At 39.9% G+C, this 13,096-nt stretch overlaps 1 protein-coding gene across 8 annotated transcripts in view; it reads right to left on the bottom strand.

The window, feature by feature from the left end:
* lrch3 (leucine-rich repeats and calponin homology (CH) domain containing 3) overlaps positions 1-13,096 on the bottom strand; it is a 188,148-nt gene that overhangs the window by 114,932 nt on the left and 60,120 nt on the right. For all 8 annotated transcript variants that reach the window (XM_043702401.1, XM_043702399.1, XM_043702400.1 and 5 more), the window contains exon 2: positions 5,398-5,542. In XM_043702401.1, the coding sequence (XP_043558336.1) occupies positions 5,398-5,542 (145 nt within the window). The remainder of the gene's footprint in view (positions 1-5,397; positions 5,543-13,096) is intronic.

Raw genomic sequence — 13,096 nt, forward strand, 5'->3', positions numbered from 1 at the left:
TTAAGGCAGACAAGTCTCCAGAGGGGCAAGTGAGGACTGCAGATGCTGGAGATCAGAGTTAAGAGTGTGGTGTTGGAAAAGCACAGCAGCCCAGGCAGCATCCGAGGAACAGGAGAATCTACATTTCGGGCATAAGCCCTTCATCAGGACAGGTCCCCAGGTCCTGATGAGGTCTATCCCAGAATATTGAGGGAAGCAAGAGAACAAATTGCTGGAGCACAAAGATATCTTTGTATTCTCTTTGGTCACAAGTGAGGTCCCAGAGGACTGGAGAATAGCCAATGCTGTCCAATTATTTAAGAAGAGTTGCAGGGATATTCCAGAAAATTACAGGCCTCTGAGCCTCACATTAATAGTAGGGAAATATTGAAAAAGATTATCAGGGACAAGAACGATCTGCATTTTGAAGCAAATAGACTTTTTCGCAAGAGACAGCAGGGGAGGTCATGCCTCAATAATCTGATCAAGTTTTTTGAGGAGGTGAAGATGATGATTTATGAGGGAAAAGCAGTTGTTGTCTACATGGACTTCAGTACAGCCTTTGGCAAGGTCCCTTGGGGCAAACGGATACAATGGCTTCATTGTATAATTTTCACCTGCACTTGATCTTCCAAAATGCATCACCTCACACTTGTCCAGATTAACCTCCATCTGCCATTTTTCTGTCCATGCTCCAACTAATCTATATCCTGCAGTATCCCCTGACTATCCTCACTATCTCCAACTCCACCAATCTTTGTATCATCCGCAAAATTACTAATTAGACTAGCCACGCTTTCCTTGAAATCATTTGTGTAGATGATGAACTGCAGAGGTCCCAGCACTGATCCCTGTGGAACACCACTAGTCTCAATGCTCCATTCTGAAAAGCATTCTTCTGTCGCTCCCCTCTGCCTTCAATGACTAAGCCAGTTCTGTATCTGGTAATGCATTTCTGGTATCTGACAAGGATGCTTTGGAGAGGATACAGAAAATGTTTATCATGATCGATGTAGGTTTGCTCGCTGAGCTGGAAGGTTCTTTTTCAGACGTTTCGTCACCATACTAGGTAACATCTTCAGTCAGCCTCCGGACAAAGCACTGCTGATGATTCCGACTTTCTATTTATATGTTTGGGTTGGTGATGTCATTTCATGTTCTTTTTCACAGGGGGTGGTAAATGGGGTCTAAGTCAATGTGTTTGTTGATAGATGTTCCGGTTGGAATGTCATGCTTCTAGGTATTCTTGTGCATGTCTCTGTTTGGCTTGTCCTAAGATGGATGGTGGGGGAGGGAGAGAGAGGGCGAGCGAGAGAGAGCGCGAGAGAGAGCGCGAGAGAGAGCGCGAGAGAGCGAGCGAGCGATTTCCAGAGGCCATTCCATTATACAACATCACAGCTAAAAGGATTATAGAGGAATTACTCAAATCTTTCACGAAGTACGGACTACTGACAGATATACAATCAGACTAAGGGTCAAACTTCACATCAAAATTATTCAAGTTCTGGATAGCTTAGGAACAAAAAATTCACATCTACTGCCTACCATCCAGAATCACAGGGAGCGCTTGAAAGGTGGCAACAGATAATCAAGACCATGTTGAGGACTTATAGTCAAGAATATCGAGATGACTGGGATAAGGGAATTCCATTTGTACTTTTTGCAATCAGAGATGCACCAAATGATTTGACTAAATTCAGTCCAGTTGAATTAGTGTTTGGGCATGAAGTGAAGGACTGCTAAAATTGATTAAGGAGAAATTACTAAGTCAGAATTCAAAGACCACATATTTAGACTATGTGTCAAACTTTAGGAAATGATTAAGCAGAACGGGAGAGTTGGCTAGACAACATTTAAAAGTATCACAGCATACAATGAAACTGGAAGCAGACAAGAAATCAAAAGTTCGCAATTTTTCGCAAATCGAAGATAAGGTGTTACTTCCAGTGACAAGTGAACATTTAATAACAAGGTTTAGTGGACCTTATTAAGTCAAAAGGAAGTTGAGGTGAATTATTTGGTAGGACTCCAGACAGAAAGAAATCTCAGAATGCTTCATGTGACTATGCTCAAAACGTATTTTGACAGGGAAGGAAAGCATGAGGAGAATGTGTAATTGGTTACAACACAGAGGGAGGAACCAAATTCAGAGGATTCTGAACTGCACATTCCTCAAATTAATTTGGACAATGAGGAAACGGTCAAAAAAAATGGGATAAATTGCTGAGTTACTTTCCTGAGGAAAATCAAAATGACCTGAAAGAGTTATTACAATCACATGGGGAGATACGTAGAAATCAGCTGGGATGTAGTAACCTAATTATGCATGATGTAGATATAGGAGATGCTGTTCCAATTAAGCAACATCCTGATAGGCACAACCCTCTAAAGTTGGCACAAGTTCAAAAGGAAATTGAACACATGTTCCAAGACAACATAATCGAAGTGAGTTAGAGTGACTCATAATGGTGCCAAAACCAGATGGTACCCAACAGTTATGTGTGGATTATCGCAAAGTCAATGCAGTTACAGAAACTGATGCTCATCCAATTCAGTGTCTGGAAGACTGTGTTGAAAAGGTGGGACAAGCTACTCATATTTCTAAGTTAGACTTGCTCAGACGATTTCAGCGTTTGTCACGCAGAATGGACTATATGAGTTTAAAGTCATGCCATTTCGTGTGAAAAATGCACCAGCCACATTTCAGAGATTAACAAATGAGATCACTGCCGGACTACAACTAAACTGTGTCGTATACATAAATGACCTGGTGATTTTTAGTCACACATGGAAGGAACATTTGTAACATTTATCAGACTTGTTCCATCAACTTCAGAAGGCAGGCTTGGTGATAAACTTGGCTAAAAATGAATTTGTCAAAGCCCAAGTCACCTTCCTGGGCCGTGTTATTAGACATTTACAAATTGCCCCATGGAATGCAAAAACAAAGGTAACTGGGGAGTTTCCTATACCATCAATAAAAAGAGCAATACTACGATTCCTGGGATTGAGTGGATTTTATCAAAAATTCAAACCAAGTTTTAGCAGTACAGCTGCTCTACTCACTGAACTGCTAAAGAATTGCAAGAGTGGACGGCAGACTGTCAGAAGGCATTTGACAGCCTGCAAGCTGTGTTAACCACTGCCTCAGTATTATGCAAAGACATTCAAGGTGGATGTTGACGCAAGTGATGTGGGTGTCGGTGCTGTGCTCTTGCAAAAAGATGAGTAAATAGAAAGACCTAAATCCATGAAGCTGTACATTCATCACCAGAAATATTCGACAGTTGAGGAGACTTAGAGCTTGGTGTTGGTGTTACACCATTTCAATGTTTATGTTACCAGTACTGTATCTGAGACAATCACTGATTGCAACTCACTGAAGTTTGTGGAGCAATTTAATGACAAAAATGCCAGACTTTTAGATGGGGCTTTTTGTTACAGCCATTCAATTTGAAAGTTGTGCATGTGGCAGGACAAAAAAACATGATTGCCGATGCATTGTCCAGATATGAATGAAAAATGGGAGACATTTGGTGGCAGGAGTGAAACGGACTGAAACAACATGTAGCAGTGCATGTTTGTGTGATTATTGTCAATGGAATATAAGTGTGTGATGCAGAGTACTAACAATTTAAGATTGAGGGGCTTTTCATGAAGCCAACTTTGGATATTGATTTTTTTTTTGTAAAAAGGGGGAAATGTGACGAAGCTGCCTTTAACAAGGTTTTGACGTCCTTGGATTTATTTTCCCCCAGAGAGACCACAAAAGACAGACTCCAACAAATCTAAGTTGAAGGGTTTTAGTGCCAGTTTGATTATAGCTAACAGGCACTACCTCAGGCAACATGCTTTCAAGTTTTTGGAAAAAAACATTTGTACAATGAAAGGGGAGTGGCCAACTCTCCCAGCTCAGCTTTTCTCTCATTTTTAACAGTGTGTGTTGAAGGTGCTGAACCTAAAGAAGTAGGTCCAGGCTGGTACTCTCTCTCTGACTTCTCTGCCATAAGACAGTGTTTGATTTTTCCTTTTGTGCCAAGGGATGTTTATGGGGATTGTCAGAAGTGTTGGGAACAGCATCATTAAGTTGGGATGATCTGTTGGGTTTTCGGACAGGTTAAGTTATTCTGTATTCTGTTCTCTTTTGCGTTTCATTCAGTAATCTTGTAAATAAATTCTGTTTTGTTGAAAACAAAGTGGTTTGCCCAGCAGCATTTCTCCTATAATATCCACTTTACACCTGCTTAAAACGACTGGGAAAGTCAGGGTATAGGCTATCTTCTTGAAACTTTTTGAGGGGTCAGGCCTGCTCCATAACACAGGCACATTTTTCACACAAAATGTATTGAGTTGCCAGAGGTGATGGTGGAAACAGACACAATAGCAGCATTCAAGAAGCACCTGGACGAATACATGAATAGGAAGGGAATAGAGGGATACAGATACTTAAATGAAGACAATTTTAGTCTGGAAGGGCAAAAGGTGTCAACGCAGACGTGGACGGCTGAAGTGCCTGTTCCTGTGCTATATTACTCTGTGTTCTTGTTCTTTGAATTTAGAATAACAAAGAGAAATTTATGAGGGAGAGAGAAAGTAGAATTGTTTTGTCAGAAAGGTATTTTATTTATTTTGATCCTAGCTACTTTTCCAACAAAATAAGTCATTCACTTTTAGTCAGGCTGGTCTGACTTGAAAAAAGTCCAACTTGTTTGCATCATGATGGAGACTATAAAAATGCATGCACAATTCACCAATATGTCAATGTAATATAGCTTGTTGAAGACCTTTTACAAGAGTGTGATGATGTTAAATGAAACAATTGGTGAAGGAATAAAACGCTCAAAGGAATTTGTTTTAATACTAAACAAACTAAATCCAGTAAGACAGAATATTAGTCATCAATTTGATCTTTGGTCACAGAAACATATTCTTCTTTCTGGTTCACAAACAGATTCAAAAATAAAAGCAATATCATCCAAACAGTGAGGTCAGCCTCTGATACTTGGTACAATCATTCCCATTGAGTTCCCTTGTTATTTTAGATAGAAACATTATTAAATAGAATGATCCGGTTACACATGACAGGTAAACGAATCTGCTGAGATGAGTGGTTAATCACAGAATATTAGAATTGTTATGGTGCAATACATTCAACTAATCGAGCCTGCATCTGCTTGTCCAGTGCCAATCTCCTGCCTTTTCCCAATATCCCTGCACAACATTACTATCCAAAAAAGCATCCAATGCCCTGTTTGATGCTTCAACTAAACATTTCACGGTAGGACATCCATACCTTAACAACTAGTTGTTTGAGAAAGCTTTTATTTCTCACATCATCCTTGCTCCATTTGCACATCACTTTAAACCGAAGCCCTTTTGTTTACTGCATTATTTTCAACAAGAATGATTTTTCCATACCTGATATTCAAGGAGGTTAAAGATTGTAGGTTTAAAATGGCTTCTGGAATACTTCGTATACAGTTCTGATAGAGATTAAGGCTCTCCAATGACACAAAGTAACAAACGTCAGCTGGAATCTCTACCAATCGGTTCTTGGATAGATCTAAGAGATAGGGAAAAAAATCCACAAATAAATTATTGCGGTTGAATCTGTGGAAGACCAGAATTGGTGACCAAAATGAATAGGTTGCTAGACCAGCAAATTCTACAAGGACAGCACAATGTTGCACAACAGTACACACAATAAAGTAAAAAGATGAATTTCAAGTAATTACATCTGGAGCCACAGACACAGCCTAAAATCAATGGGGGATCTCATGCAGTCCATGAAAGCTTTATACCATATGTAACAGTAACTTTACTTTCTAGCATTTCTTCCTGAAAATAACTGGTTTATACAAAACACTATGGAAAGTTCTTGGGATTGGAACAATGAATTGGCTGCAACGCAACTGACAAACTGGGGACACTGTTCCTAAAGCGCAAACGTTTAAAGCGTGAAATGGCTATAATGCGATTCCGGCCCCATTAGTTTAAATGGTGTTGCTAATATGTAATTTTTTTTTAATAACACAGGATTGCATGAGAATGAAATTACCACATTATCACGGAATTGACTATGTTAGGTGCACTAAATGCCTGAATGACAAAAAGACACAATTTAGAAAATTTAGAGGAACAGAAACATTTTACATTGATACTCCATAATTTGCACATGGGTTGAGATCCAGCAAAGAAGAATTTATTTTTCAAATTTTGAATTAAAATCTAAGCCAATAAACCCACACCTTTTTCAAAGATACATTATCGCAAGTCAAGTGTTTTACTAGCACCCCTCCCATGACATCGTTTAAAGTCCTATTTACTGTTGTCCTTTGTAACTCTCCTAGTCTACTTCTACAGCACAACAATTTTTCTTCCTCCATCTCCTTTCTATATCCCGCCTCAGGCGACTGACTGTGTGGAGTTTGCACGTTCTCCCCGTGTCTGCGTGGGTTTCCTCCGGGTGCTCCGGTTTCCTCCCACAGTCCAAAGATGTGCAGGGTCAGGTGAATTGGCCATGCTAAATTGCCCGTAGTGTTAGGTAAGGGGTAAATGTAGGGGTATGGGTGGTTTGCGCTTCGGCGGGTCGGTGTGGACTTGTTGGGCCGAAGGGCCTGTTTCCACACTGTAATGTAATCTAATCTAAATCTAATCTAATCTAATCTAATCTCTTTTTATCGGTTCTGGTTTCTGTCTCTTGCTCTCATTATTTTCTGCAAAGTTTTCTAATCCATGAGTTTTTGGTTTATATGTAGAATCTCTCAATTTCCTTATCACAATCTATAAAATTCTTATTTTGTGTACCTCGCTATGTGCTTTGTTCTAAGGGTCTCCCATCAGAGTTACCTGGAACTACTGCAAATTTGTAAGAGCATGCTCTCTGTCTCGGACGTTTATGTTTCTTTTAGGCTGTTGTTTGACCACAATATTTCTCCCTCTTGCTCGGTCATGTTTTACAATTTTTTTAATGCTCCTTTTAATGTTTAAATGGTATGTCTTAACTCACTGGTTAAAGCCCAGAAATATTTTGTAGCGCAAGAAATGTTGCTCTTTTGTTTTACATATTCTTCACTACCTGTTCCCTTCTTTCTGCTCCTTTCCTCAGCAGCGCTCTTCTAATGTTAGTCAGTCTCTGTAATCCTAGGGTGGGCTAGTCAAAACGTTGTGAATGAACCTAGGGAAGAGGAGCAAAAGCAGACATTTGGCACCTCAAGCCAATACTTCCATTTAGATTAGATTAGATTCCCTACAGTGTGGAAACAGGCCCTTCAGCCCAACAAGTCCACAACGACCCTCCGAAGAGTAACCCACCCAGACCCGTTACCTTCTGACTAATGCACCTAACATTACGGACAATTTAGCATGGCCAATTCACCTGACCTGCACATCTTTTTGGACTATGGGAGGAAACTGGAGAAACCCACTCAGACACGGGGAGAATGTGCAAACTTCACACAGACAGTCGCCCAACGTTGGAATCGAACCTGGGTCCCTGGCACAGTGAGGCAGCAGTGCTAACCACTGAGCCACCGTGCCATTTACTATGATCATGACTAATCCTCCATCACTACTCTCCCATGCATATCCCTTAACGGAAGGAAGTAGCTGGCTTACTGTTCAGAGTAAGCCTGAAGACAAGGGTAAGGCAAATAGGAAATTATACGGATGGTGGGACTAGAAGAAATTGAAATGGAGGAAGGAAACAACAGTTGAGAATTGGCAACTTGGTAGATCTGTGGCAAGAAACACTTGCTACACTGTGACAACTAGAAACAGTCAAGGGCAATGATAAAAAGTGTTCACAAAGGCAGCAAAGGCTGTTAGAGGATGTAGTAACAAGTGATATAAAGAGGGCAAGGTCAGTCATGCCCCACTGGGGTAGTACACTAGAAATCAAGCCCTGCTGTTCCCAGGGTCATCAAAAAATGTAAAGATTTTATACAAGTATGCAAAGTTCCCCAAATTAATCATCTTCTAGATGAAGATTGACAGAAAGCATAGAACAGAAACTTATCAAGAATAACTATTTAGGACAAATAAATCAAATCAAGTTAGATATGGATAGTTATGAATTGTTGACATACAACTCTTCTAATTAAAAATTCAAGTTAAAACTCTAGCCCTTTATCAACTCCCCCCATTCACATATAAAGGGATAAAAGGGGTGTAATGGGTGGAGGGAAATACTGAGAAGATAGTTTGATGGCCCCTGTTCACAGGGTTTGTGGAATGCTCCTCTTGGCTTCTCAGGAGCGTGCTCCTCTTTGATTCTTCTTTTAAAATTTTCACTTGCTGGCAGAGGCTGGTTGGTTCGTATATAAAGGCTCTGGTTTATTGGTTAACAGCCATTGTTTACAGCAACTGCTGATGGAAAAATAAGCTAGCTTTCTTCATGCTTAAAGTGGCTTTCAAATGTGGAGCAGAATTACAGCTCTTTGCTTTGCAGAGATCCAGCTCATCTGCATCCAAGCTTCCAAGCTTCTACTCCAGTGTAAGCAGCATTTACAGGACAGGATTTCAGGAGAAAGGAAAACAACATGTGGGTGCAGAAATACCTTCAAGATGCAGAAAAACAAACAGGACTGAGTTCTGGACAATGGTGGCTGATGAGGCTGAGACATTGAAGTGGTAGAGACAGAGGTGGTATTAGGAATACTTTTCAAAGATTAAGACAAATAGGTACAATTAATAATACAATTTAACTGCAGAAAGAAGGATAAAAACATTGGACAAACCTGGGCAAATTATACTATCGATGGCACATGAGCAATGGGAGCACAAGTAGAGCCTCTCATACTTCAATCATCCACACCATCATGGGCAACAGCAGATGAGGCAACAGTCAATGTTAAAAAAAATTGAATGTGCCAGTTATTTTTGTTTAAAAAGGGACTAAGGGAAAACAAAATAAATTACAGACCCATTAGCCTAACCTTGGTCATGGATAAGATCCGAGAATCTATCGTGAAGGATACGTTTTCTGAATATTTGGATGTGTATGGTAAAATACGGCAACGTCAGCATGGTTTCATCAAGGGGAGTCACGCCTGACAGAGCTGCTAGAATTTGTTGAGGAAGTAACAAGCATATTAGACCAAGGACAGCTAATGGATGTTATCTATTCGGACTTCAAGAAGGCCTTTGACAAGGTGCCACAAAGGAGTCTATGAGTAAGATGAGGGCCCATGCTGTCAGAGGCAATGTGCTAGCAAGAATAGAAGCTTGGCTGTCTGACAGAAAGCAGACAACAGGGATAAAAGAATCCTTCTCAGAAAGGCAGCCGATGACATGTGGTGTTCCACAAGGCTCACTGTTGGGACCACAACTTTACACTTTATACATTAGCAACCTAGATGAAGGAACTGAGGGCATTTTAGCCACAGATGATACAAAGAGAGGTAGAGGGACCAGTAGCACTGAGGCGGCGGTGAGACTGCAGATGGATTTGGACATGTTAGAAGAGTGGGCAAAGAAGTGGTAGCTGGAGTACAACATGGAAAAGTGTAGGTCATGCACTTGGGTAGGAAGATTAGCAGCATGGACTATTTTCTAAATGGGGAGAAAATTCAGAAGTCTGTAGTGCAAAGAGACTTGGGAGTTCTATTCCAGGATTCTCAAGGTAAACTTGCAGGTTGAGCCAGTAGTTTGGAAGGCAAATGCAACAATGGCATTTATTTTAACAGGCCTTGAATATAAAAGCCGGGATGTACTTCTCAGGGTCCAAAGGGCTCAGAGTTGGAATACATATTTGGAATACTGTGCACAGGAAAGACGTCCTAGTCCTGGAGCATGTTCAGAGGAGGTACACGAGAATGGTCCCAGGAAATGAAAAGCTTAACATATGAGCAACGTTTGAGGGCTCTGGGTTTATATTCCACAGAGATTACGAGGATGAGAGGGGATCTAATTGAAACATACAGAATACTGAATGGCCTGGACAGAGTCTATGTTTGGAAGATGTTTCCACTGGCAGGACTTACTAGGACCAGAGGGCATAGCCTTAAAGTAAAGGGAAGACCTTTTAGAATGGAGATAAGGAGAAACTTCTTCAGCCACAGAGTGGTGAATCTATGGAATTCATTGGCACAGAAGGCTGTGAAGGCCAGGTCATTGAGTATATTTAAGACTGCGATAAATAGATTCTGGAGTATCAAGGGGATCAAAGTCTATGGGGAGAAAACAGGAGAATGGGGTTGACAAACTTATCAGCTATGATTGAATGACAGAGCAGACTCAATGGGCTGAAAGGCCTAATTTCTGCTCCTATGTCTTATGGTCTTATCATATCTTTAATAATTCCTATCAGATACAAGATAAGCTGCAGTGGGATTTAAAAAAGTTTCATGCCTGCTGCTATGCTTGCCTGGTTTGTTCTCTACTAGAATTTTGCAACTTTCATGCATGACATTGCATCTGTTTGAGATCATCCTCAATTATTGAACCACTTTGGACAATTTCAATTTGCAACTGAAATTCCAGAAGAACACAAAAAATCTTTTTTGTAAAAGGGAGAATAAAGATTTGACCTATCAAATATGAACTCACCCAATGGTGGCGTGCGGTTCTAACTTTAGGCCACAAGAAGCTGCTCATAAATTCATAAATAAAAAGTGACAGCAAGTCAAGTTGTAGAAACAGGACTTGCATGCAAATACTAGATTTTAATATATTTTAAAGAAATACTCGAAGATAAGGCACTATTTCTAATGGCAGCAAGAGCCTAAAGCAATATTAAAGGCCAGAAATTTTTAGTTATGTATTTTTAACTAACAGTAAAAGTCCTTCTCCCACAGATATACATAAATACAAATTTACAAAAATAAGGTCACACAAGATGTACATACTTCAGACATATAGTTGCCAACTAAACACCCACAATTTAATTGAATTAAAAATGTTATGCAAAAGCTGTTGGATTGATTTTTCTTTCTGCAGATTGCAAACTGACCAAGATTAGGACTCCATAGTTTCATCATCAAAACTCCTCAAATATGTTACAGCCTTATACAAATGTGAAAAATACAGCCAAGTTTCAGCAAACCCATTGGCATTATCAATACTTTATGTCTTATATTGGATTAGTAGGGAAACTAACATCATGACTGATTCAGTTTGGCGATGATCACATAATCAAAGTATATTAATTGACTAATCTATTATAATATTCTGCTTAACCATAACCAATGCAGATCTTGATACTGACATCATGTGACTCTGTTTAGCTTCAACTGGCAAAACTACACCATGGGATTTCAAACAGGGCGAAGACAATATCAATGTTTTGAGCGATAGATTTTTGTAGAAAGAAGTCTGTTCAATTTCAGATCCAGACTTCCAGGGTTGAATGTGACAGAGACTGTATACTCCCAGTTCATTTGCCCTTCCCAAAGAATCATTACCACGCTGTATTGTTGTATTGGTATGTTAGCAATACAGCAATTAACTAAACACATCTTTTTTATGAGGGTTAACTGCGTAATAATGTGTTTAGATTTTAATTGGTAACAATTTTTAAAATTAGTTAGACTCTCTGATCTTCTGTATTAATGTAACAAACCTTTTCTAAGCATTCAACACAGTAATGGTACTTGGCAAATTAAGCTAAGATGGAGGCATGAGTTTAAGGATATCAATCTTTGGTTCCTATCAGCATTGCCTCTTTCTTAAAGGAAAGAAGAAAGGCATAAGCTCACTTCCAAGTATCCACTTAGTAAAATGCTATAAAGTGACAAAAACAAAACTTAAAATGAAAAAACAGACTCATTGATAATTGACAACTTAAGAAACGTGTTAAGAGCGAGAGGGAGAGTGGGAGGTGACATCAGTCAATGTCCATTACTCTTACATGATCAATCTTTAATTGGCTGTTATTTCTTAAACCAATTAACAAGTAGTCTTGTTAATTCAATTAAGTCAGTCAAAATGTAATTACTTAAGTAATCATGCAACAGGTTGTGGCTTTGAAAGATTTAGTAAGCTACAGTTTTGAATGATCAAGGCATGCATGACAGTTTGAAGTTATCCTGTCTCCACTTGGAAAGGAAAGGACATTAGAGACTGACCAAGAAACTGAATGTCGACCTGCACCCGAAGGCAAAACAGACAGCAAGAGCTGAAGTGTACCAGTAAACCTGTTGCTTGGTTTGAGGAGGTAACATTTGTAACCGAAATAAATTTTCCTGAATTACTGCACGAACCTTACTAGTTGAAATTTCAAATGAAAAAAAATAATACTGGGATTTGATTTTCAATTATGTAAGACCCCCCAGAATTTACATGAGCAATTCAAAGAGTTATATAGTCATAGTAATGGACAGAATGCACAGCACAGAAAAAAGGTCCTTCAGTTTAGTGCATCTTTGCCAGTCAAAACAAACCTAACTATTCAAATCTCAATTTTCAGCACGAGGAGAGTGACCTTTTAAGACTTGGCATTGGAAGTACACATCTGAATACCTCTTAAATATTATGAGGGTTTCTACCTCTAACACCTTCACAGACAGTGAATTCCAGATTCCTACCAACCCCTGGACAAAATTTATTTCCTCACAGAGAGTCATAGAGATGTACAGCATGGAAACAGACCCTTCGGTCCAACCTGTCCATGCCGACCAGATATCCCAACCCAATCTAGTCCCACCTGCCAGCACCCGGCCCATATCCCTCCACACCATTCCTATTCATATACCCATCCAAACGCCTCTTAAATGTTGCAATTGTACCAACCTCCACCACATCCTCTGGCAGCTCATTCCATACATGTACCACCCTCTACGTGAAAAAGTTGCCCCTTAGGTCTCTTTTATATCTTTCCCCTCTCACCTTAAACCTATGCCCTCTAGTTCTGGACTCCCCGACCCCAGGGGAAAGATTTTGTCTATTTATCCTATCCATGCCCCTCATAATTTTGTAAACCTCTATAAGGTCACCCCTCAGCCTCCGACGCTCCAGGGAAAGCAGCCCCAGCCTGTACAGCCTCTCCCTGTAGCTCAGATCTTCCAACCCTGGCAACATTCTTGTAAACCTTTTCTGAACCCTTTCAAGTTTCACAACATCTTTCCGATAGGAAGGAGACCAGAATTGCAAGCAATATTCCAACAGTGGCCTAACCAAT

Source organism: Chiloscyllium plagiosum, chromosome 13, assembly GCF_004010195.1.
Source record: "Chiloscyllium plagiosum isolate BGI_BamShark_2017 chromosome 13, ASM401019v2, whole genome shotgun sequence".
Classification (NCBI taxonomy): domain Eukaryota; kingdom Metazoa; phylum Chordata; class Chondrichthyes; order Orectolobiformes; family Hemiscylliidae; genus Chiloscyllium; species Chiloscyllium plagiosum.